This window comes from Numida meleagris, chromosome 12, assembly GCF_002078875.1.
Source record: "Numida meleagris isolate 19003 breed g44 Domestic line chromosome 12, NumMel1.0, whole genome shotgun sequence".
In the NCBI taxonomy this organism is placed as follows: Eukaryota; Metazoa; Chordata; class Aves; order Galliformes; family Numididae; genus Numida; species Numida meleagris.
In genome coordinates, this window is record NC_034420.1 from 11773836 (window position 1) to 11800369 (window position 26534).

At 47.5% G+C, this 26534-nt stretch overlaps 1 protein-coding gene and 1 long non-coding RNA gene across 12 annotated transcripts in view; both read right to left on the reverse strand.

Moving 5' to 3' along the window:
- LOC110405376 lies at positions 54-8956 on the reverse strand. Of its 7 annotated transcripts, none has more exons than XR_002442845.1 (7): positions 8017-8956; positions 7447-7763; positions 5900-6773; positions 4952-5073; positions 4658-4830; positions 3622-4361; positions 54-2430 (listed from the first exon to the last, which is right to left on the reverse strand). It is a non-coding gene; the product is annotated as an uncharacterized LOC110405376 (long non-coding RNA). The 7 variants fall into 7 exon arrangements; XR_002442842.1 differs by lacking the exon at positions 8017-8956 and having other exon boundaries at positions 3622-3721; positions 4138-4361; positions 7447-8007; XR_002442848.1 differs by lacking the exon at positions 8017-8956 and adding an exon at positions 4456-4581 and having other exon boundaries at positions 7447-8007.
- Positions 17844-26534, reverse strand: part of GRIA1 (glutamate ionotropic receptor AMPA type subunit 1) — a 169978-nt gene continuing 161287 nt past the window's right edge. For 2 of the 5 annotated variants that reach the window (XM_021410522.1, XM_021410519.1), the window contains exons 15-16: positions 22555-22689; positions 17845-20743 (exon numbers count right to left, since the gene is read on the reverse strand). In XM_021410522.1, the coding sequence (XP_021266197.1) occupies positions 20555-20743; positions 22555-22689 (324 nt within the window). In that variant the 3' untranslated portion in view covers positions 17845-20554. Of the gene's footprint in view, positions 20744-22554; positions 22690-26534 lie in introns of those variants that run through there. The other 3 variants (XM_021410521.1, XM_021410520.1, XR_002442802.1) reach the window with 3 other exon arrangements.

The following is a 26534-nucleotide window of genomic DNA, read 5'->3' on the forward strand; positions in this document are numbered from 1 at the left end:
GTGAAGACGGGGTAGATGGTAGAAAGGGGGAGAAAAGGCCGAGGGTCTGAGATAGTGAATAACAGCATCAGCACCTGAAATGGTACCGTGTACAGTAATGGTACTGGAGAGGAATTACACCTCAAATTTCACCCCCAGCCACGCTGTTGAAAAAAAGCCATGCCCCGGGGATGCCCAGCTCTGCTGTGCTGCCAGGACGGCTGATCTGAGCCGTTCCCTGCCGTGCAGTGCCGCACTCTTCCACCAGGGGGCGCGCTGAGGCTGAGCGCGGCGGGGCCCGAGGTCCCCAGCTCTCCCAACCCGTCCCTCTTCCCTCGCCACCCATCCCGCACCTCGCAGCCGCTGGGACGTGTCCTGTACCAGAGGTTTTACAGCCCCGGAGAGCTGGGAAGCAGCGTTAGCACCGGCCCCTCTGCCCTGCCCCATCTCCCGTCTCCTCCTCCAAAATCTCTCCTTCTCGTTCAGTCTCCAACTCCGAACATCAGTGACAACTTGCCTAACAGTGTGGGCAAGCAATTAGCTGAAGAGGCAAGTAATTAATACAGCAGGTGTCTGGCTGCACCTCGTCTCTCTTTAACAAATGGTGAATTTCCAAACTAATTAGACTGAGATAGCAGAAAATCAACACCATGAGATTGTTGGAGCTAAGATCTTCTCTAGTAAGGCCGTGCTTGCACTGAAAGGAGAGCATGTTGTACCTAAAGGTTAATTAAGGAAGGAAGGGGGGAAAAAAAACAGCACCCATCTTTTTTTTTTCATGCTCTAGCAAAAAGACACTTTGGTGCAATGACAGCTGGAGCACACTCTTCCTGCTTTTCAGTGCTTGGTGGGACAGTGCCAGCGTGTAGATAGAGGGAGCCTGTATGGGGCCATATATACACACACACAATGTCACGATGCTGAGACCCAAGCCCCTGCCTCCCCATCCCCCCAGCAATGTGCTCTCTCCCTGCTCCCTCCCTCCCTGTTGATTTATGGCTTCACAAAAACGATTTCACTTGAAGCGAAATATTTACGGCGCTGATTAAACACCAAGGTAATGGGAAACTTGTTAAAAGTGTGGAACTTATATAAATACAGCATTATTAAAATAAAATGTGACTTTTAACGAGAACAGCTCTCTCAGCTGCACTGTGTTTACCTTAATTGTTTCCCTCCATTAATTACAGTCTGAGAGGGAGACTTGTGCAAATTGAAATAAATTAATCGAATTTGTTTAGTTTTGTGTGGCTGGCTTATGGGGATTGCAATTAAGTGAGCACGTTTGGGGTATTAAATTACATTTCCTAGATGCGTTTTTCCCTTTTCAAGCACCGGCAACGTGAAAAAGGAGGAGTCGTTGGCAATTAGAAGCTAAGAGAGCATTGTGAGCAATGGTTATTACAGCTCCGTGCCTCAAGAATGTCCCTCCTTGCAGGTGCTAAGGTTTATCCCTGAGTAAATGCAGCCTGGCTCTGTGCAATGACAGAGGGGAGCTGGGGGGGCAGATGAGCAGGATGGGTTGGGGTGATCGGTGCTGCAGTAGGATCAGGGTTATGTTCCTAGGGGGCTTGGTGTGGTTCTGCAGGCAGCTCTGTGACCCAGCTGCGTGCTTGCTGGTTCCCACCCCATAACTCCAGTGTTTGGCACAGAGGAAGGGGCTCCCTGCTACATCTAGGTTCTGATATGGGCAGTGAAACAGAAGAGAAATGCATCCACCATGGGGAGGGGAACACAAAATCACAGCATTATAGGGGTTGGAAGGGACCTCTCGAAATCATCTTACCCCCCCACCCCCGCACTATAGTAGATTCCCTACAGTCAGTTGGGTATGTGGCTGCTTAACCCTTATGAGACACCAGCAAATCCACACTGCAATCATATAGAGTCCTGGCTCCACTGGCACTGTTCATAGCCCATCCTGCTCTGGCCTTGCCCCACACCAACCACAGGAGCGTGGGCTGCATAGGAGCTTTCCCTGGAGAAAGGCAGGCCGACTGCAGAAGGGATGCCAGCACAAAGGAGGAGAAAAGCACCATTTCCTCCCTAAAACAAAAGGATTTTGGGCAAGATATGGGGTCAAGTGGGAACCAGGCTCCTGCTTGCCCTCTTCCTGCCTCTGGCAGAGCCGCTCGCTGCTCCGAACCTCTTCACCTGGCTGCTGCTGCACCCGGATGATGTATGGAGTGGCTGTGCTGCAATAGGATTCGTACCCAGAATATTGGCTGGATGATAAAGGAGTCTGTCTGCGGTGATAATTGCACCATAAATAGAGCCGGGTTCAGCAGTGACGAGTGAGGCACTCGAAACCCTCACCCTCCAGATTCCTCCCACTTCCTTCCATCTTCCTGACTGCTAACAAGCTGGAGGAACAGCGCCTCGGTTTTCACCAACCGCGAGAGGATTATCGTGCTCAGATGCAGCCGGGCACCGTCCTCGCCATAAATCTTCCTAGTGGGAAAAAAAAAAAAAAAGAGAAGCAAAAAAAAAAAAACACAAAGCGAATTGGGTTATTACTGAAAAGCAGTGGGTAGGGCTGCAGTGGTCCCTCCTCGTTCGGTGCTTTTGGCTCCTGGGGGTGACTACCTCGTTCTGCTGACAGGAACTGAGAAGCTGCCAAGCTGCCCCAAATGCTGACAAATGAGAGCTCAGCCTGGGGAGTGCTGTAGCCATCAAGAATGGGGAAGAAAAGTAAATTAATGTGGATGGTTTGGGAGCTTTCTCTTGGTCTTTTGCATGTGGGGCCTTTCCAAAGAAAAGCTGGGAGTGGATCTGGCTCCGCAGGTGGATTAACCTGCTCCTGAACTCCAAGTGATAGCTTAAAGCCAGGCCTGTGTGTGCAGGGGGTTCTTGCTCAGGGCCTCTGTGCTTTGGGAGGGTTTGCTCAGCACTCATGACTGGGACGCTGGGGAACGTGGAATAAATGGAAGAAGTGGCCAGTGCTGAAGGGAGGCACCTACGGATCAAATCTTATTCACAAGTCAGGGAATTGCTGCTGCTGCTCTTCTCTGTCTTACAAGCAATGCCCTATTTTGCTGCAAATAGCTAAAAACTGGACTGAGTAACACAAATCTCCCAGGCTGTAAACGAACAACCCCCAAACCTTGCAAGATCTTGGCTAAAAAGTTAACCCTTGAGGAGCCAGACATGGCATCCCCCCAAGGCTGAGGAAATCCTCCCTTTTTCCAGCCCATAGTGGGCAGCTCCTGGTGCCGGTCCCCCAGGGCTTTGACAACACGGCTCAAGGCACAGAGAGAAGCAGCTCCCTGCATTCTGCATGCACTACAGTGCAGGCTGCTAAGCAGGCACAAACCTTTCAGCTCCGTACAAATCCATAAGCTCCCCCACACCTTCCTCTTCTACACACGCAACAAATCCAAAGACCAAATACAGAGTCTATTTTTTAATCTTTTTTCTTCCCCCCCTCCGTTCTGGACTGTTTGAGGCAAGACTGTTTACTCTGTTGAAGCTTTGGATTTGCAAGTTTAAATCTTTCACAGTTCCAGGTGTGCCCAAAAAGATAAGGGCGTGAGGAGGTGCACTGCTGCTCCCGAAAACAAATAAATAAAGCTAGAGATTAATATGAAGCAGCTTCTTAATACTCAGTATTCCTCCACTATCTGCTGCTATTACTATATTTACCTTGTCTAAGCTGGCACAAAACACTCAGCACAACAGAAGCGGTGACCGCTCTTTGGCTCGGCGCTCCCCTCTCGCTTTTCTTCTTTGTTTTGTGCCGCATCTGTGTGCAGATGGGAGGGCAGAGCTGTCACAGCCCCAGGGCCACGGGTCCTCCACTGCTGAGCACTTGGCACAGGATGGGAGGCACCGGGGATGTGCAGCAACCGTGGTTTGGAGCTGAAATAAGCGGTCACACTTGGTGCACCTCTGACAGTGAACGGTTTATGGAAGTGGCGGTGGGGTTTTAGTCCAGATCAGGAAAAATATCCTTCCTGAGAGTCGCTCCTTCTCTTGTCTCCATTTCTGAAAGTCACTCCCCGCATTTTGCTTTGCTGGTTTTCTCACTTGAGAGCTCACCACCACCCACTGCACTGGGTACTGCTGAGCGCTGGCTCACAGTCAAACCCTCCTCCCTTTGGGGAGATGGAAACTAATCAATGAAGAACGTTAAACACTAAGAAAGCCACAACGACTTACCATTCCCATAAAGGTCACACTCCCCCTGTGACTTCACAGTAGCACTGAGCTGAAGGCAGCTTGTGGAAGTGGCAGGTCTTGGAGATAAGCTCTCATTCCTGCAGGATGCTCTTAAATGGTGAAAAAGACATTGCTGCTGAGCAGGCTGAGCTGGCCTGGCATCCTGGCTTGTGCACAGCTGAGCTTTGATTTTCCATGTTTGTGGGGGACCTGGGCAGTCTCACCTGTGGGTTTAAGGGCATAGGTCCACATAACTACAGGGTCCCACCGCCATGGGGACCATGGCCACTCATTCCTCCCCCAGTGTTTTTGCCCAACCTGAGTCTCCATGTGTTGCTGGGAGGAGGGTGACGCATTCAGATCACTCCAGGGATGCTCAGCAGAGCTTGCCACAGAGATTTCAGGATCCTTCAGTTACAGCCTGCTACCCCAAGCTGCCCGAGTCTGTGGGTTTCATTTTATCTCTGGTAAGAGTTTCTAACCCAGATCCAGCCCTGGGCTCAGCTCTTGATTAGCTTACCTCCTTCCTAAAGATGAACAGTGACAGGGGGGACAGTCATGAAGTCACGACACTTGGGAGGGTGCAGGATGCAGCTCAGCCCCTGGAAGCAAGGTAGGACCATCCAGCCAGGCAGCAATGGAAAACCTCTTTTCCTCAGCATTCAGTTGTCTCCAGCACAGCTGCTTACACAACTGCTGGCACAAGAAAAGGCACCGGTTAGTTGTGCTGCCATTCCTACTGACCACAGAAAAACAACAGAAATACAAATCCTGAAACACAAGTCTCCATTTTTTCTCCATGCAGATCCCTCACCTTATCTTGTAGCTGCAATGAAAATTTCAGATTTTGTCCAGGCAGAGATTGCATTTCTGGTTTGGCACTGGTTTGTTGAGCAATATTATCAAGTTGCTTCTATGGGTCCTGGTCTTTTGCATCTGTAGGAAGGATGACAGCACTTAATGTCCCTTTCTATAAATATGAAATGGTCCATAAGGCTCAAGCATCAGTGAGACTTCTCTTCACAGGGCCAGAAATCTGTTGATCCTTGTTTCCATTCTGACACAAAACCTGGTTAAATTCTGACTGATTTACTTTGAACACTACTGGCAGAGCTGGGAAGATGCAAGCACAATTGTTCAAGCCAGCCTGACTGCTCACAACTCTTTTATATTTAAGTTTGAACAAGAGTTTGTGAAAAGACAAAGGAATTAGCATCAGGCAGTGAAAGAAAGGAGAGGAAAGGACTTTGAGCAATGCCACATTGCAGCAAGGCAGAGCTATAAACCTAAAGAGCCAGGACATCTTGCAGACTGTGTGAGCCACTGCATTTTGGATCCCAGTTCTTTTTCTTAAATGCGTAGTTAGCTGATGGTAGATGGACCCCACTGAGTTTCTTGACAAGCAATTTGGTTTTAGAAAGGATGAAAAGCAGCAGGTGTTAATTTCATCTCAATGCCCCCCCCTTTCCATATCCCAAATCCTCCCATCTTCTTCATTAATAAGATTTTGTATATTGCCACTGTGCCTGGCTGCACACCACGGTAATGAATTTCATGCACAAAGGTAAAAGTAAACAGGATTAAATAAATCCCAGTAATTATAAAACATTTGAAAGCATGCTCCCTCCCCATTTATTTGCAGACTCCTCACGCTGCCTGTCTTGCACGTCCAGCTCTTGCAATCGTTTTTCAGGGGTAGTTTAACTTGTTCCAGGTGTTTGGGCCTAAATCTCCCCTGAGATGTACAGACACCCCAACCTACCACCAGGCTGCCTCAGCCAGCAAGGGTGAGGCTTGAGGTCGTTGATTGTAGATGCAGAAGTCTCACTTTCAGAGCAGGATGAAGCAGAAGGTTGACACACAGAGCAGAGCACACAGCCACCACGGCAGAACCATGGATTGTCAGGGCAGCAAGGAGCTGGCTGAGCCCAGCTGACAGCCACTGAAAGGCAGAACGCAGCGATGTTGTCACTGTGATTCCCCATCTGTCTGATGTCTCTGCAGGCTGACCCCTAATTCACTGTTTGTTGCCTCTCTCGTAGAAGTCCAGCTGAACACTCCGTTGGTGCCTGCAGATCGATCTCACAGAAACAGACTCATTTCTCCCTGATCCAGAAGAGGTTTGTTTCCAAACACCCGAGACTCCGTGCTGAGTTCAGCAGCATTGCTCTCCTCATTCCCATGTGCCACCAGGTCCCCAAATAGCCTGGGGCAGAGGGAGAACATAGATCCGAGTCTGCCCCGATGCTGGGTTTTGTGCATTTGGTGGCAGAGGGATGGAGGGGCAGGGAGAGCTGATCTCAATGCTTATTTTTAATGCCATTACTTTCAGAGTTATATTTCAGAGAGTGCGGATCACCCTTTGCCAGCCACGGTGTGATGGGAGAGAGACGCAGCCCAGCATCCAGCACAGCCCAGGAGGGCTTTGAGGAGCTCCCAGTGGAAGGTCTGCAAAATGCAGCTCCTCGGGAGCACCCGAGTATTTTGGCCTGTCCCCATGTTATGCAAAGGAAATCATCCACATGAGCTGTATTCACTCATTCCTTCCTTTTCTCAGGGTCATGCTGACCTCCTCGCCTTACTAATGCATGCCACTTCCATCTTCAGAAAGTTTCGGGAAGACTGCTCCTCAAAGCCTGGGAAAACATTCTCATGAAGGAGTAGTACTTAATTTAGTACTTTTTTTTTTAAAGAATTCATCATTTCCTCAACACCAGAATTTGCTGAAAGCACTCCAAGTTCTTTTTTGTAAGTGCCACGGAACAAAATAATTGTGCAATTAGTAATGCATCTCACACATCTTGAAGTGAAGGATTTTTGCTTTCAAAAAGTACAAAATGTAACACCTTGCTTTTCCGTGGTGGGAAAACACTGGCCATTCCTCCCCCCTCCTCCTTGTTTTAAGCGCACTGCAGTGTGTAATTAATAAAGATAACAATAAGTATCCTCCATTAAGAAGGGAGATGTGAACGGCACAGACACAACGTGGATAACTGGGATTGCCAGAGCAGCCAGCAGCTTCCCAATATTAATTACAGCTCTTGAAGAGGAGCTGTGTCCTTCCCACCCCCCCACTCCCAGACAATGCAACACAGAGAGCTCTGCCCATGGCCACCAGTCCATCTGTGGCCAAACTGGGATGGGAGCCCAGCACATGAGCTGCAGAGCTCAGCACCCTCCTTCTGCACATCTGGACAGCCTCGCTCACCTCTTGTGCAGCTCCAGATGTGCTGCATCCACCTTTAGCCACAAAGCTGTGCCACGCAAGTATGTTGACTTAATTACACATATTGCAACAGCATCACATACCATGTCACAATCCACATTTGGTCACAGCTGGGTTTCATTCTGGAGCCATCCCTTGGGTTCCTGGGGGACATACCATGCTCCCTTACCTTGCTCCCCTCTCCCTTCCTGTGCATGGCAGCTCTATGCACTGTTTCCATGACATTCGGGCAGCATTTCGGAGCAGGGCAGGGAGGGCAGCCCAGCAGGGATGGAAGTGGGGCTTTTTGGTGCCTGCTGATGAGATGGCAGCAAACAGGAACCAGCAGGGGTGGGGGAGCAGGAGCCAAGCACGGCTTATCACTTCTCTGCAGAAAGGGGCTCTGGTGAGACAGCGCCTACTAAATGCATAAACAAGCAAACATCAAACACCTCCATTTCTTCAGCCCCTGGCCCCAGCGCCTGCCCGCAGCTCCCAGCACATCTCCTGCAGCAGCCGATGGGCAGAGCAGCACTGCGGGTTGCTGCAGGCACCAGCCAGGGCAGCGTGATTGCTTTTTGCCCAAAGCTCAATTGCCTTGGGAATTAAAAGCTGCTAGAACCCTAGAACTGGAGTCGTGGAGGTGTGACAAAAGGCCTGCAGACTATTCTTACCTGATTAGGAGAGGCTCGTACTGGGGGGTGTGAGAGATTGGGGTGAGTATGTTGTGGTCTCCAAGTGGCTGGGGACATGACATCCAGATGGTTCACACAGGGTTTGGGTGAGTCGGGGCTGAAGGGCAGATGTGTTCTCCTCTGTTTTCATAAGAGCTCGAAGATTCCTCTGGAGAGAGATCCAAAAAAAACCAGATAGTTGCAGAAGAGGCACAAATATTGCTTTAATCTCAAGGATGAACCAGAATCTTTAACACGAATGGACACTAGGTGGCAAGGAGAGAACTAGAGATGTTTTCCTTTCGGGTTTCTCAACCCAGAGCACGGTCCTTCCACACACTGCCCTGCCCAGTGCCAGCCCCCCGCTCACCCCGTGCTGCCGAGCAAAGCCAACCCGCACCACACACCTCTCCTGGTCTCCTAGCAAACTTCTGCTGGCTCTACAGATTATATTTCAGGACTGATGTGAAGCTTCACCGCAATCCAATCAAACCGATAGCCAACAGGGGACAATTTCTTTTCCAGAGAAGCCACTTGCAGTAGTGTTATCACTTCAGCAGACTCAGAGGAGATACCTTATGAGACATCTGAGGATTTTCACGCTAATGTGTTCTAGTCCATCATCAATTTGTCACTGTTTGTGTTTCACCTGGCTGTGCACAAAATGAAGAACCACTCCAGTACGACTGCCTCTTGCCATCCTGGAATAATCAGGTATTAAAGGAAAGGAACAAAACCAAAAAAGAAATCTTGTAGCCTCAGATTAAGAGATGTCAGAGTCTGTCATAAAAACAATAGAGATGCTGTGCCTTTCTTCCAAGAGTTTTCTTTATGCACTTTTGAGGTGAGTCATAGAGGGACACAAAATGAAGACCATCACCTCTGCTTTACAACTGACTGGGAATATCAGGTGCTGGAGAGATCAGGAGAGCTGCCCAAGGCTTCAGCAGGAGCTGGAAGGACCAAGATGCCTTCAGAGGTTCCAATCTGATGAGAAAAAAGCAGGACCCCCCCAGGACAAGTTGGGCTTATCAGCTTGTTAATGCTGGCCGTTCTATCCTCACTTTTTAGACAGGGGCTGAAAACCAGAGGGTCACCTGACTCTCAGTCTCTTCAAGTCTTACTGAATTAAGCTCTGTTGGCAGGAAACTCAGAGGAGTTTTAAGTAATCAGACTGAGGAAAAAAAAAAACAACACAAAACCACATAAAACTCAAACCAGTGCCAGTCCTCTCTTAAGGCGTTTGCAACTTCCTTTAGGGTAGAAAGTTGGGATCATTCCTTGAACACTGCAGCATGGAGAGGATCCAAAGGGCTTTCCTTGGGAAATGGGGCTGGGGGAAGAAAACCCTATGTGGAACCAGGACAGCCTGTAAGAATTGAATTGATTGAAGAAAACAAATCTAAACTTGCTCCCTCAGCCACTCCAGCTGCCTTCCTCCCTCAGCTTCATTCACCCCTTCTCTTCATGCTACCTTCACTCTGGATTTTGGTGCCCTACTTTTGTCGAGCCTTGTCCTAGAGATAAGACAAATGCTATTTTCAATTAACAAGATGTAATTGCTGAAAGTGGTAGGAGGCAGTTCATTTAGAGCCAGAAAATTAATCGAAACCTAAATGCACAGCATCAGTCTATTGCTGGGAGTGCAATTATCGCCATTGCTGGCCCCTGTCATTCGGAGGCTGTGCCTGCTGGCTGCATAGTCAGCCTTTGCTCAAACACCTGGTAGAAGCTCACCATGCTGAGATGTGTCCTGAAGCTGCTTTTGTCCCACTTGGGATGAGAAAGCCCTCAGGAAGGTGTCTCCAGGAGGTTTCCTATTGATGGGAAACAACACTGGTTTCAAAACCAAAGTGGTTGGACACAGGAGCTTCCTCTTCTCCTCTGGGAGAGCTTTTGCTGCCATGTGCAAAGTGACAATAGGTTCCATGCAATATTGACCAGCCCTTTGCAGCACAGCCCAGAACAACCATTCATGAAGATACGGCTGGACAGGGTCTTTGGGGATGCCTGGCCCCACCACTGCCCAGCTGTAGCAGATCATGAGGAAGCCCCATGGCTTCTGCTCCGGTCATCCCTTGTGAGCTGGCACCTGTGCATTTCCCAGGTGATCCCAGCCCCATGGGACAGGCAAGATAGGGAAAGCTTCAGGAACTGCCCAAACACTGACCTAAGACATGGAGGAACACTCAGGTCTCCCATTGGTTCCCAGGGTACCTTGCACTTTGAGCAACTCTTCATCATCACCAGTGGTCAAGATCACTCAGGGCTTTGTGACCGTGGTGAAGGGAACATTCGGGACACGTAGCATCTGGCCCAGGCCTGAGGAACCTCTCTGCTCCATAAGTACAGCAATGGAACTTACTGACACTGCCTCAGCACTCTTCAGAAACACTCCACTAAACACTGCTGCTCCTCAGTTTAGCAATCAGGGCACTGTAGGAAACAGTCCACTCCTTACTGCACCATCCACCTCAAAGTGGTGGAAGGCAGCAGTTACCAGCCAGTCTCTACCAGGGAGATGACAAACCCATAAAAAAACCCCAAACAAAAAGCCACCAAATATCTTTTCCCTTCTTCGCTTCACTGCTGCTGAGCCAACTGGCACAAAAATCTACATTTTATTCCTGTTGGGGTTATCCTGTGATCACCCTCCCTTCCTGTGTGCCAAGCAGGGGGCAGCCCCATGGGTCTGCTCAGAGCAATTCTGCCGTGGGCTCTTCCCTTCCTGGTGCCACACCGGTGGGATCTCCTGCACCACTGACCTCCCAGTAAACCCATTTCAGGTCAGGTTTCGCCATGATGTTTGGCCAGCATCATGCAGGATGTTTTTGGTATGACACAGCGTCTTTCTTTCCCCCAGATTTGAAGTTTTTTTGGTTTTTCATAGGATTTAACAGCAGTTGCAAGATAAAATCCTCTGCAGAAATTATATGTACCTTTTCTTCCACCCAGCTTGGCTTTGCAGCACAACTCATTATCTTCCCCTTAGATGTCTCACTTTGACAACTTTTCTTTTATAGTCTTCATTTTAGCTAATGAGCTCCCCCACAAAATCAAATGTTTTCACAAAGCTCATTTCCATTAAACCTACTGCACCTCCCTCCCTCAGAAACACGAGCATCTTCAGGAGAGAAACAGAGAAACAAAGCAAATCACAGCAGTCTGCCACGATCTGGCTCTGGGAAAAGCACTCAGTGCTGTTTCTCCCTTTTGCAGACTGTTGGCATGAGCATGGTTATTCCTCCTGGCCCAGAGACAAGGAGATTTGCTCTTCCTGGCACACAGCACTCCCCGATGCAGCATGGTTACCAGAAGTTATACTCCCACCATTGCACCACTCTCATGTGAAGCCCCATGCACATTACTCAGCAGTTTGCAAGGATACCTTTTGACACTTTTTAATTGCCACCCCATTATTTATACACAGCAGCCCCAGCTCTCTGCCAACAGCTGAAGAACTTCTTGCTGCTGATGGAATTACCCAACAAATCCCAAAGCCTGGGATCTTAGGGAAAGTTGCTCCTCTCGTCTGGGGCATTAAATGTAAGTGAGAACCTTCACATCCCACTTCTTGCCTTAGAGCATCAGAGCACAGGCTGTCCCCTTCCTCTCACGTGGCACTGACTCACATCATCACAAAGTCCTTTCATAAAAGATTTGCTGTGTTGAGATCCATTCAAAATACACTGCAGCACAGATAGAGACATCGGGCAGCTTGCTGAATTCTGCTGGATGGCTGACAGGGTTGCAGAGTGCTGCTGGAGCCTCAAGTCCCTGGAAGCAACAGCTTGAGGCTCCCAGCACTGCAGCAATCACCTCCTCACAGAACAAGCCTAGAGCAAACTGCTAACACAAGGGTTAATTTATAATCCCCCATGAGCCCCCAGTGGGCACAGCCCTGATAGATTGTCTGCCTCTGAAAGCACAATTAATAGCACCTGGATTGTTCTTTCATCTTAGCAAAGGGCTTACACACCAAAGGGAACTGCCATGGGGATACAAAGGTCCCAACACTTCTCTCCCCAAAGAGCTGCTCTTTGTGCTCAGCTTTGATGGTTATTTTTGATGCTTTCTTTTTAGATAACAGACGTGCTCACCTGCGTGAAGACAAACACCCACGCACACAAAGCTCACTTTGAACGTATCAATTGCTGCCCATTGAGAAAGATCAATGCATTCTCTAAAGAGCCTTATAATGTTGGATTGCTTTAAAACCTCTCTCACAATATCCACGTATTCCTACCCTCAGCCAGAAGACGTGAGAGTGTGTCCATTCACTTTAAAACCAACTGTTTCTTTAGAGGAGGAAAGTTTAATTGTGTCCATGGCACGTCTCTTCTCACCTTTCAGCTGAGCCAGGGATATGATGGCTGTTGGCAAACAGCCTCAATTCAGCTCACTATAACAGGAAAGAAAACCACAACAGCCTTTAGCCGGAACTTCCCCATGTTTATTAGATTGAAATTAGAAACGCCGATGACCAAGTTTGTCAATTAAAACCTCTGAAATGCAGAGAGCGTGGAAACCACCTTTATGGCAACTAAGACCTAGGGGTCCTCCAGCCCCTATGTGCAGGATGGTGCTGGGTCCTGTCCCATGGCGCAGCCCCACCCGAGCGGTGCCACCCCCACCTGCATGAGCAGGGCGAGGATGGGATGGAGTTAGCCAGGATGGAAATGGGCATGGATAAAGTGGGCCGAGTGGTGGGGATTTGCTGCTTCTCTCTCTCAAAAACGGGAAAAACAAACAAACAAAATAAACAAACTAAACAGAAAAAAAGGTTTCCTCCAAGCTAAGTTTAGGGACACTTCATTCAGAAGTCTTCCCAGAAATCTCTGTTATTTTCTACCCAGTAATTGCAGTCCATTTGCAGCTGGCCTTGGCTGCTAGGGATTTTTGCTCCATCAAGTTTTCACTCCTGCCCATCTGCCCTGCCTGTGGGGCTGTGCTGCAGCTTCCCAGAGGCAGCTCTGATCCCACAGAGAGGAGGCAGGAAAGGGCCTCTCCGTGTTAACAGCAGCTGTGGTCAGCGTGGGGCAGGTGTTAGAGGGCTCAACTGAGCCTTAGGAACAAACATCTCCTGTAGGGTCCCTGCACTCCCAGCACTGATGTGGTGAGTGGGGGGCTCAGCTGTTGGCTTTGCAGAGAAAAGCAGTGGGTGGGCTGTGAGGGGACATGCCACCTCCCCTGTGCAACAGCCCTACATCCCCAGCACTGCCCTGCTGCTGCCTGCTGTGTGTTAGCAGAGAGAGCTGCATTGGCCCTGGGAGGAGCAGAAGCTCTTTGGGTGGTTTTTTATGTTTTGTTTGTATTGTTTTGCTGTTTGCAAATTGTCTGAACCCTCTCTGCAGCCAGCAGTGGCTGGAACCCACAAAAAGGCAGTGGCCATGCTGGGAGTATCTGTTTCCATCCCCTCTGCACTGGGCCGTGACTCCATCCACCCACCTGGCACTCCCATGTCTATGAGCTGCCCAGCCCTGCCAGGGAGAGCCGGGCTGGTGCCACAGCCTGGCAGCACCTCTCCATCTCCCTGCTGGGGCTTTGTGATGCTCTCATGAAGTGTGGTGTGCAAAGAGCTGCACCAGGGCTCAGCAGTGTGCAGGGGTACTGAGGAGGGGTGGGTGGGAGCAGCCCCCAAAGCCATTCCCATAAATGGATCCCTTCGTAGTGACACATCCAGACCAGCAGCATTTTCTTTAACAAATAAGAATCCCATGGATTTGCTCTGATGTAATTATGCATCCTGCATTAAGCCAATGCTCCCACTGTCTGTGGCTGCTAGCATAATTAAACTTAATGTACTTTTAATGATGTCTTCTTAACTCATGCATTCATATATGATTAGAATCAAACACGACGAGCTGTCACGAGTCCAGGAGAGCTCTTTCGGCAGCTCCTGATGGGACTCACACTGAAATATTAATAATGCAGATTTCGAAGTTAACAACATCGGTTTTGAAGTGGGGAAAGCTTGTCACACAGTTTGAGCTAATCTGAGGCAGCAAAACGGCTTCTCTTTCAAGTTCAGCCTCTCCTCGTCTTGCACATGAGCTCCTGGGATCAGGGGAATTTACGTTTTACTTTGTAAAGATGTCATTAAATAAGTGCCCAGCAGTGGCTGCTGCTGCTCTGCCCTGGCATGCTCTGTCTTTGCTCCTGTTTCCCCTTCCTGTTGTTTTCCTGCAAACTGGAAGCTCTGGCACTCTGCTTTTGTCTCTGCTCCTTTTTGGTGAGCAAGATCAGGCTCTGTCCCTGTCCCATAACATCTTGGTGGAGAGAATTTATTCCCTTGGGCAGTGCACCACCTTGTGCAACAGGGCCTGATGGAGCTTTGGGATTGATATTTGGCTCCAGAGCCCTACGCACAGCATACTGCAAATGTTATTATTATTATCATTGTTTTGTTTTTTTTTTCCATTGGCCCATTGGCAGAGAGGTCATCTTTTGAGTTCCTGGGAGCAAGTTGTGAAATTGTCTGAAATCCTTCCAACAGGAAAGCATTGATTTATTACACTGTAATACTGATGCGAACAACACTGTGCACCTTTCATCTAAAAAGTCAGGACTTATAGAACACGACATGCCATTAATTCTGATGCCAGCTCAAACGGAGGAGGAAGTGCTGCCAAAGGGATCCAGACAGCATGTTAAACCAGCCCTGCAGAGTAATGAACACACTTCGTGGCTGTTACATTATACAATATTGATCCTTAGGAATGAAGAAGTACCTTGGCAGCTAATTTGGGCCATCAAAAGCTTCTCTTAATATCTGTGTATGCATATGTGTGTGTACTATCCAATTAGCGCATAAGAAAGTGCTATGCAAACATTGGCTAATTAAACTTCTCAGTATCCCCTCTGGGGGTGAGGATTGCTGTATTTCCCTGCTCTGGGGACAGTTGTCCCTTTGCACATGGCCGGGAGCTACCTCGGTACCAGCTCAGTGCAGAGGATGCCCTGAGCCAGGAGCACTTGGGGCAGCAATGCCTCCGTGGGAAAGGTGTGCACCCCCTCGACTTGTTTTCTGCACAGGATGGAGATGGATGCACAGTGCTGCATGCCAGAAGCTGCGAGGAGTCCCCTCCTGTGTCCTTCTGCCCTTCTTTGCGTGACTTGGAAGACATATTCCTGCAGAGAAATGGGGTCACTGTTCCCTTGTGACTCCTGTAAATCCACCTGCCTATGCTAGTAAGAGACTGTATTTTCATTCTTTCAGCTTTCTCTTTCTTTTTAACCAGAATTTTGCTGTTGAGGATGAGGTCCCTGGCATTAGGACTGCTACACAGCTTAACCTTGGATGGCCATTTTTTTTCACCCAGGTTTCACATGCTGCTTGTATGTATGGAATGTGCTCATCACAGCCACTGCTACCTTCTGCCACCCTTTCCCATGGCTCCGGTTGCAGCTGGGCCCTTGAAGTGTGCACCACTCCACTGGAGTCTCCTTGCTGCCCGGCGGTGTGATGGGCTGTGGGATCACTTCTGCCCTGGGCAGGGCTGGATTCACATCTCTCTTCCCATCTCAAGGAGTTCATGGGCTGGCTATGTGGTGTTACAGAGCTATCCGTAAGAATACCACCACCCTGTACATACCAGAGCCTACTGCATGTTGCAGTGCTGTAGGTGGGACTGACAGACCAAGGAAGGAGACGGGGATGGAGATAAAGGGATGATGCTGGAGCAACATGACCAACAGTTTTCTTGGAGTCTAAGCAGTTTTGGCACTAACACCTTTAGAACTGGGGTCTGTGTGTGGATATTGCCCCCCAAAGCCCTGCCCTGCTGCAGACTGGTGGGCTGCCATGAATGGCACAGTGACATCACTGTTTTTCTGTTAATTAATTAATTGGCTACCAGAGATGCAGGCATGAGGGCACCAGCAGCAGGCTGCCAAGCCACAGAACCAGCAGTGATGGCTGGCAAATTGATCTGGGCCCACAGGTAACATAAAGGCAATAGGGGAATCTGTACAGATGTCTGCAGCTACAAGAGCCATCAAAGAACAGGCCAGACAGGTCTCTGAAAGGAATTTGGGGTAAATCTGGTATGTTTGCTGATAGAAAAGGCCTGAACCCATCTACCCTACTATTTCCAAGGTGCTGCTTCAGAGCAATCTCCATGCAGTGTTGGAGAAGAATATCCACACCCCACTGTGGTGGGTCACCTGAGCTCTGACATGTGCCTCTGGGCTGGACAAATGTATTAGAATCATGCACCAAGATGTTTAATGATGCCCACCCGGTTACAGCAAATGTTCTTGTATGTGCCCCGCCCTATCCCTTCACTGAATTTGGACAAGGGAGTTTTTTGCTGCATTTGCTGACAGGTATATGCATGTGCAAACAAGTTAAGACAAATCCTTTTGGATCATCCCAGCTTTGTGCCCTGGTGCTGAGTTTCTGATCCCATAGCAAAAGGATAGTTTGGGTGATGTATCTGTTCAGTATTCAGCATTTTTTGCTTCATCAGCTGCTGAAGATGGTTTTATTCTTGCTGGAGACTTTCTCACAAAGGATATTTGCTTTTGCCAAAAGGGAATTTTGTCCCGCTTTTGTCAAGAGATAAAGGAAAATTTCTCGTGCATGTTTGCAGCCTCACTGGGAATGAAGAGTGAACCACTGAAGGAGCAACGAGAGCATTTTGAGAACTGAGTACTGAGTACTCAGTTCAGTACTGAGTACTCAGTTGAGTACTGTATCATATACAGTACTGGATGTCCAAACAAGCGTGGAAGACCAAAATGGGCTGATGTAGCATAGTCTGCCCATGGGAAACCTCTCTCTCAGGCCCCTTGATTTGGAGTTTCTTGTGCTTTGAAGCCTGAGGGTTCACAGCCCATTTCCATTAATTCTGACCCTTGCTGATTCTCCTCCTATAAAACTTACCAGTGGGTGAAACCCCCTTGGGAATGTTGGAGACCTCAAGTCTTTAACCACAGCCCTGCAGGGCGAGCTAAGATGCCTGGCTGAAGGCACTTGGGTGTCTCAGCATCCCCAGCTGATACATGGGAATGATGCCATGGGGAAGGGACGTCCTTCCACGTTTGTGACACCGAGGGCTACCTCAGAGGGTGGCACTAGTGACTGTAGTTAGCATTGGCAGCTGTCCACGGTGCTTTAAAATCCACTCTCCTTCCCACTTTGACACTTTTGAAAGAGGAATTAAGCAGGTTAATTGCATGAAAATGGAGTGAGAAACATCCTGCATGTCTGAGCTTCTGAAACAGCATGACAGCTCCCAGGAAAACCAATCCTGGCGTGGATTTTTGGACCAGTGCTGGTTCTGAATTCTCTCTCAGCTGGCTAGATCTTCCCTCTGTAAAAACAAGCTAAAATCCTGAAATTGCCCTCTTCAGAAAATAACCTCATAAAACTCTGAACAAGAAGTAAAATATTTAACTTTGAACCCAGTGAACGTTTAGCTTCCTTACTCTTGGGAAAATATTAGATAGATTCCCAATTTCAACCTGAAGCAGTTTATTTGGCTGCTGTTCACAAGTCAGACACAGCAATAATCAAGGAAATTTTGTTTGATTCAGGTTGGGTAATATTGCCTGAGGGGTAACATCATTTTCACTTCCATACATCCAGCACTGGCACAAAACAGCACGGACAGGTGTGAAAAATGGATCATGGATCCTTGGTGCTAAAATTCCAGCTGATAGTTTCGCTCTTGTGTAAATAATAATTGCCAATAAAAGTGTTGCTTGAAAAAAAGAGAATGTGAAAATAAAAACACTGTTCAGTTTGTTAAAACAAAATCCTTTGCAGAAGTGACAAAAGAAAAAAAAATAAAGGAAAATAAAATAAAAAGTGAGTTAAAACAAATATAGCTGTTAAATAAAAGATCCAGGTACCAAAGAGCAAAATTTAATGAAAGCCAAAACTGTTAAATATGGATTCCTGTTGAGAAAAAATGTCAATGTCTTTAAGAGTTTTACTGTTACTCTATTTTTAAGAAAAGTGTAGTAAAAATACATATTACAAGTTAACATTTTTCCACGCTTTTGTCCTATTCCTCTTTTTTTTTTTTTTTTTAACCCTGTCACTGATCAAAAAGCCTTTGAAGATCGCATCCCACATCTTTATGTCACAGGTGGACAGTCCTGGCACATGCGCATTGCTTCCCACGATGCCATTGATGTCTGCGTGCCCAGCTGGGCTCCCTGTGACCATCCACCATGGTGATCATGTCTTTGGAGGAGGACAGAGCACTGAAGGGCTTGGCAGCCCTCGCTGGGATGTGGCAAGAGCTGGGACAGGAGATGCCTCCGAGAGCTGTAGACATGGAAGCAGGCTAGCTTGAGGGATTGCTCTGACCATGTTAGTGCTTATGTAGAGCTGAAGTTAAAATTAAGGAAAGGTAAGTGGATTAAAAACAATGATAATCAACACAAAGTGATCTGTAGAGGTGTTTGGAGCAGCTGATGACAGAACTCATGTTTGGCGATGAGAGGTGAAGACCAGAAGGGTTTCCAGCAGCGGAGAAGAAAAAACACTAGCATAAGACATGCTGTGCCTGAGCTTCAGACCTTGACTCTTTGACTCACTGGTGTCCAAAGTGTTGCAAGACAAGCAGGTAGATGGGACAGATGCTTTGGACCAGGCTGGTGTTAAAGGTGGTAAACGTATTGCTCTGCAGAGTACACTAATGGAACGTGGGGTTCAGGCAGTTTCCAGCCCTGTGGACAGCTGTATGGACAGACCCTCCTCATAGACTTGTGCCAGTCATTTGCCTGCATAACTGTCTTCACTTGCATCTCTTCCTTTTCTGCTCCTCACTTGCTACGTTTCAGGAAGAAAAAAAAAAAGAGAGAGAGAGAAAAAAGCAGTTCAGAATGCTCCAATAGCAGCTCAGTCCCCGGCCAGATATTTGCTGAGTCCTGTGAGAAGTTTGGAACTTTATGTGCCTTCAGCGATGGGACAAGGCTGAGTGGATTCACTGTGGTCCCTGTCCCGCAGATCTTCTCTTGCTCTAGATACTCCCCTGGTGATTCTTCGCTTCTGGAGAAGCGCCTCAGGCCCACCAGGATGGGAAGTGTTTGTCCATGCCAAAGATTCACAGAATGAATCTTTTGTGCAGTTCTGGAAAGCCAGCCTTGTCCCTTTGATCTCTTGTAGCTGGGCTTCCAGCTGCCTGACCCTCAGTGCCGGTTTCTGCAATACCTAGTTTGGTGTCAGCAATCTGCTCTCCTTGCTTGGGGTTGCTTTCCCCTCCATAGGGATACACGAGTGGGAATCTGCTACTTTTGGCTTTGTGCCCAAAGAACAGGCCACAGCTTGACAGGAAGGCTAAGTTTAACCAGCTCTGATGCAATCATATGTCATGGATGCTTGAATGAAGCTCTTATAGGATCTCCTTCATGTTTGCTTCAGCAGTTCCTTCCAGAAAGCCATTCCAGCCAACTGTCTAAAATATGTCCCTTTTAATTAGAAAAACGGCCATAAAGGGATTTCAGAGCAAAAAGGTTGGGATATTCCCATTGCAGCCCCGTGACTTCTAGTGTGTTTTACTCGTTAATAGGCAGCCATCTAGAACTGCATGTCTTGAGATGATCTATTCCCGGCTCAAGGTGGTTCCCTTATGTGACCACCAAAAAGGGAGCACACACAGAAGCTAAGCAATGAAGAAATGGTTCACAATTGCTTATTAGCCCCCAGTAGCCTAGGCAGGAGAGTGGCATGTAAGGGGAATACTGCATTTATCTTCTATCTTCCATAAACAGCAGCTACCATGATCTTAGAGCAGCCATGCATGATGCTCTCCTCTTCAGGCACACGATCCTTCTCTTGAACTGCCACTCATCATCTCTGGAAGAATTATCACTTTATCGTCAGGTTACCTGGGGTTTCCAAACTCACTCATATCTTCGCTCTTGCAAGACAGCCTCCTATTCTTTTTCAGTTTCTTCTTGCATTGAGTCCTTCCTGCTGCAGGGAGAGCCATTCGCAGCTCTGTCTGCCTTGTTGCAATAACTCCACACCCCAAATTCACAACAGAATCACGATAGACAAAAGGGGCTGACGTTGACACCCTGCTGGGAGTTCAACTTGTCATTCATTGGAATTTCTTTTTGCTGTTAGTAGCACAGATGTTACGGTTTGCAACCCAAACTAAACCAGATTAAAGGGCAGAGCAGGGAAAGGGGAAAGGACTGATGTTACCCTGACACCACAGGAATTAGTAAGAAAAAAATGTATATATTGCACACACTAAGACTTATTAACAACCAAGTTAAAACAAAATGGCATAGTCCTCATTAGTGTTCCAGTGGTTCTTCGATCAGGGATGGTTCACGAGTCTGTTAATCCCATTACGCTCTCCTTATTGCAGTACAGACCTGTTTCTGTTCTCCTGCCGGTGGATCTGTTTGCAAAAGAAAAAGGGAAATAGATTTGATTTCCTCGAGAAGATCCATCCAATTGTCCCTTCTGTCATCGTCATTTGTCTTGTTGGTGTTGGGTTTGTTTTTGGCTCTGGAGGGGGTGGAGTTGGGCTGTCCCTGCTCTCACCCAGGCAATGGTTCAAAAGGCCAATTATAATCCCGTAGCTCCTAGGGACATGCCAGTGCTGTGGCTCATGCACGGGATCGTCTGCATGGATTTGGGGAAATCGTGGCTGACCACACGTCCGTTTTCTCCACTGCCTCCTGCTGCAGCCGGCCTGGGAAGGGTTGATGTCCGTATGGCTTCGTTGATTGATTGCTGTGGGATTAAACAAAAACCCTTTTTAGGAAAGACGGGGGGGTCTCCCCCTGTCCTTAGCAAAGTTGGAGAAATTACAATACAAAAAAAAAATGTTGTGTTTCTATTACTGTTCTCTCCTTCCTTACTTCCATTCACCCTCACTTTCTGCATGTGCCTTCTCCACCTGCTCTGCTAATTCACGCCTCTTCCACATCCAAAATTAAACGTTTCTCCAATCATTTGGAGTATAAAGCAAACGTGCCATGTGCAAAAACTATTCAAACTCTACAACATCAGAACAATCACACTGGATCTGCTCAGAGGTATTATGCACTCTCTCCCAAATATATGCTGTTACTACTCCTGTACTGTTACGTATGATGGGCTCTGACTCATCGCAAGCATATGTTTAACTTTCCACATGTGCGAAACTGAACGTGTGCCTTTGTTTTTGTCTACAGAGATAGCTGAGGTAGCTAGGAAATGCAAACCTAATTCAGAAAACCAAATCTCATATTCCTGTTCCAGATACTGTCCAAAGCATTTGTTTTACGAGATCTAAGGAAATTAGTTTCTTAGAATAGTTAAATCAAGAGATAAAGTTCTTTTGGTTTCTTTGCATTTAAGGCTAATTTCATTTTTTATACCTTTTCTTATCCCTGTGCTCTCACTGCCTGCAGAATTTCCTGAATCTCAGTGTCAGAAAGAGTTTTTGCACATTTTCAGCAAATGAGAAATGTTATTACTGCTGACAAAATGTTAAGCATGCTGTGAAACGGTGACATAAAACCCAAAGGAATGATTGCTTATTTTCTTTTTGATTCTGGGTAAGTTTCAGTGCCCAGGGATGTGAAAATCTCTCTAAATTTTATGAAACCTGCTCCGTACTTCCGTACTTCCTATAACATGCTGACTTCCATGCTCATGGGAGAGGAAAAACTGGATGCGTTACTGTTACAGCTCAGATCCTGCTGCACCCTTCTGCACAATGGTTATCTGTGTAAGGGATCACCTCTGCTAGTCATCTGAGTCAAGAAGTACTTGTTCCACAGATGCTGCATTAAATGTGCATTCCCAAGGCTCTCAAATCTAATCCCTCTTGACAGGACACAAATTTAGGGACACCGGGAATTAGGGCTGAAACAAATCTCCCGGGCCTTAGGAAGTACTCTGCTGCTAGACCATGACAGAATAGATAAAAAGACATCTCAGGAGACATCAGAGAACAGTTTCTCCCTCTGAAGACCCATAATTCTGACTTTGGAGACCGCACTTCACCCACCCAGGGTACCTGCTTGGGAGAACATTGTCCAGCCAGGCTTCAAAGCTAGAAATCTGACAAATGCTCTGAGCATCTGTCACTGCTGCCTACCTGCAAATAGTGCCAGCAGGATGCCAGCAGAGGGAACAACGGGATCTGATTCATTACTACACTACCCCAGTTCTATCTTGCTGATTTTTTTTACTGCAGTAAAGGCTGTATCACACCAACTCCAACACACTTCATCCATGCTGCACACACATTGCCATAGCCTGCTTTAAGGAATGGCAATGTGTTCCTGTTACCATTTGCGCTATGATTTCGCTCTATATCTGGACTTTGAATGAGTATTATGCCACATGTCTGATCTTGCATCAGCTCATGGGTTAGGGTTAGGGCTCATCTGAGCCCCTCTTAGCTTTCTCTGGTGCTCCTATTTCTTTCTAGCAAGCCAAGCGATAAGGTCACTTCATTATCCCTATGTCTTTTCTTCCACCCATGTTCTGGGCTGCATCCGTCTCTGAAGGCAGCTTTGGAGCCAGGGTGGTGTCAGAGAGAAGGTGTGAAAGGCCTGGGAATGGGTTGCCACCTTCATCCGCTTTGATTCACTTCTGGACTTGTAACAAAACTCGATTAAGGCAACCAGCATGGCTAGTCCGAGCCCACCGATGAGGATATAGAAAACCCCCGCCACATTGCTGAGACTCAGAGCGCTCGTCTTGTCCTGGAAGAGAAAGGAGAAGGGAGGGTGGGGAGGGCATGTGGGAAGGAGAACAACAAAATTAATATGAGATTGTTCTGGTAGAGATGCTGTACAATATAGCAATGTTGGCATGACATCATCTCCCTCTTTAAGTGAACATGTGACATTTCTAAGAACATTTTCAATTTTTAATTCGGTGTCTAGTAAATCTAATGTTTCCCTCACACAAACAAACAAACATTTTTTCAGCAATGTGACTTTTCGTAAAGGTTTGGGATCGCCGTTTCTCAATCATCAAATTTGAATGCTTATTCACCCAAAATGCCTAGTTTAAATTATTGATTAAAGGAGGAAAGAAGTTCTCTGCCTGTGTGACATTTGCTTGTCCCTGATGTCTTGCCTGAAATAACCCGTTCTCTTGGAAATGCTCATTCCTTCATTCCTAGATTGTTTCCCCCGCAAATTCTGTTGCTGAGCAACACATCGAAATGGCTGGGTTTTCTTTTTTTTTTTTTTTTTATTCCTTTCCTCTTCAATATTGAGGTTGAGGTTGACACCTGAGCTGTCCTCATAAACGCATTTCATTTCTGTGTAATAAGACAGTTTTTTCATATGCAATCAAGAGCTGCTGATGCGTGTCTAAGCTAATTATTTGGTTTGCAATAAGTAGGGCTATTAATGGACTGCTACTCACAGCCAGCATTTGTGTTCTGATTTTACAATGCCTAATGAATGGTCATGGCTCTCTGGGGAAGAGGTAAGTCTCAGAATGACTCATTTCATCAGAAGGGAAACTGAATCCCCACATCCAACCCAGATGTCACTCAGTGCCACTCTCCAAGTGTGGTCCACGCTGACCAGGTGGATTTGGGGCATTAGGATCACTCTGGACAGTGGTAGGACCCAAAGACTTGGCTCAGCTCCACGTACTGGACTCTTGTCTCTAGGTTAGGCTTTCTCTTTATAGTCCACCAGGCTGAGATGCCCTGCTCCATGCTCCTTGTTGCTCTGCAATATTGACTCGATACGCATTTCCAGTACAGCTTTTCCAGGGTAGGCCCAGCATGTCAGTGCTGATCTATTGAAGTGATCAGGGTTTGATCAGTGCTGCCAGTCCCACTCACTGGATAAGGGATGAAAACTGCGTAAAGCTCATTGGAGATGCAGATAAGGAATAACATTTATGACCTGCAGTTGGAAATGAAACGTTGGTGCAGTTCTTGGTGTTCTCCAGTGCACTGTAGAGATACAGATGGCTGGGTCACACAGCTTGTTTCTTACCCTCCTAGGACAGTAGACGCATTCTCTTTGCTTGTCAGGTTTTACAATAAGCAGCTTAAACTTTTAGGAAGGACAGTTTCTTAGTAAGCAAAAAGCTGCGCTGGATCAATGTCAAAAAGGTCCAGAACCAAACACCAATGTTTTCATGGACAGCTTTGAGTCAAGAGCAGTCTGTCAGGCACCAACATAGTCTTTCAGAGAAGTACATTTTGCAAAAGGATTCTGTCTTTTGGAGAATTAGGATCTACTGACAAAAAAGGTTAGACCACAAAATATAGAAACATTCCAGTTTTCAAAAAGCTGCCATAACAGAATAGAGCATATCAGAAGTTCTTTTTACTGCCTCGCCTTCATCTCATCCCATTGCCCATGTGGAGCTGCAAAGCCTTCTGTCCACACGGAACACGTGTCAATGGTTCTAGTGCCATGAGGAGAAACTTTCCATTGTGAGCCCGCTGCTGAAAGATGTGGAGCCGTGGTTAGGTGTCACCTCTGCAAAGGTTCGGTCACTGTAAAAATCTCTATAAGTGATCTCATTTTCCATGCCTCACTGACTGACACTGCTGTCAAGAGATTCGTTGCTATCACCGTGCGTGTTACACCGCTGCAGATGTGATGGTCCCCACTGGTGGACAGCTTTGATTCCTCTCTCATGTGACGTTCACACGCCGGTCAGTTTGTAATTTTGTCGATGCTTCCTCCGTGCTCTCTCTAATGAGAGATTTCTGAAAATATCCTCTTAGTTTCTGCAGTTTTCCATATTTGAAGGATAATATATCTGGTCTTTTATAATCTGCCTTCATGCATTTTTTTTTCTCCCAGGCTTGACTGTACTTTTGTTCAGCTATCTCTTTGCTGATTACTAGGAAAAAACTCTTAAGCACAAGCTGAAAAACTTAGGGAATTTTTTTAAGCAAAGATTTGGAAAAGCAGAGCAATTACTCTGAGAAAACTGGGTTACAACACATCATGTACTCTGCCTCTTCAAAGCCAGTCTGAAGGGGCTGCACCAGCTTGAGGGAGGGACAAAGCCCCTGGAGGTGGGCCGCCCTCCTTGACATCCTAATCTTTAATCCTGACTCCTTAATGAAAAGTGGCTGATTAGCACATGCTTAGGGGGAAAGACAGAGACAGGAAAAGAGGCAGAGCTGCCTATTTGTCTGTCTTAATAATAATTTTCAACCCATACTTCCAGCTTGATTTGATAGAGGGGCGGGGATGTTCAAGATATGAAGAATCTTCAAGCTTCGTGAAAAAGCTTTAGAGAAAACACATTAGTGCTCCCTCTTTTCAAAAAAAGTACCAGCACAACTGGCCATCAGGGTGACCCATGACCACACAGGTCACAGGTCTTTGACTTGCAGCCATACACCCTTGGAAAACCAGGCTTCATGGGAATACGAGTTTGAAATTTTTCTGGCCACAGAATTCTTGCAATCCCACCCCCAGTTTGTGAGTCACGGTCCAACTGGAAACACTCTCAGCCAGATGCAAGGGTAGGAAGGTCTGGCAGCCAGAATAGGCTGGTTCCTCATGTCCACTTCCTTCCTGATGATGCACCAAAGTGACTGGTAAGTGAGAGGAGATGGCCCAAAGCAGTTGACTTCACCAGTATTTCACACAACTAATTTTAGGCCCGCTGTGATTTACTTGCAATGGCATTGCAGCTGCATTATGGTTACCATTACCACCATCATTACTTGGACTATTGGGTTGAACTGAGCCTTCTGTACCAGCAGTAGAGAAGCCAAGGAAAGCCCAGTGAAGCACAGCAGTAGGCAGACCTGCCAGGATGGGGAGAGCAGCTATGTTTCCCCTCTACCAGCACAATAAGGTTTCTCCCAGTGCAACTCTGCTGCAGGAAGCCAAAGAGGGGCACTGTGGGTGCAGGTGGCACAGCCTGGTATGAGCAAGACTGGGAAGTGAAAGCGCTCCTGTGGTGTTCCTTGGCTTTTTGCTCATCCTCTCCTTTTTCTATCTGTTTGTTCTCTCCCAGCAGGACATACAGAGAGGTTCTCTGAGTGGGAGCAGCATCTTGTCGCTTCCATCAGCTGCAGGACCAGATGCACACGAAGGGTAGGAGACGGTGCACACCACACTGAGGCTCTGTCTGCTGTTTTGGTCCCACTCCTGCCCTAGCAGCACTCCTAATTACAAGGTCCTAAATGATGCTAGCTGCCTGAGAGAACCCCCCTCCTCTCTGCTCGGGCTCTGACACCAGCTGCTCTCCTGTGGAGCTGCCCATCACCACCAGCTTGTCAGTGGGAGTATAAAAATGTCACCGCTTGTCTCCCGCGCGGCAGAACGCTGACGTGGGGGTAAGATTGGCAAGTGAAAAGAGAAAGAAAAACCCAGCTTTCCGAAAGAGCGGCCTTGTTGCCACAGCAACCAGGCACCTTCCCGTCTGTTCCTCTCCAACGTGGCACCATGTCTTATGCGCAACTATTTATCCTCCTTGGCTGAAGTCATGAAGGCCAAATTTCCCCTGTTTCGCACTGGGGTTGCTCCCTCTTTGTGCCCTGCACCCCCAGAACCTGCTGGCAGCACACTGAGAGCATTTACACCAAGTGCTGGGCCACCCTTAA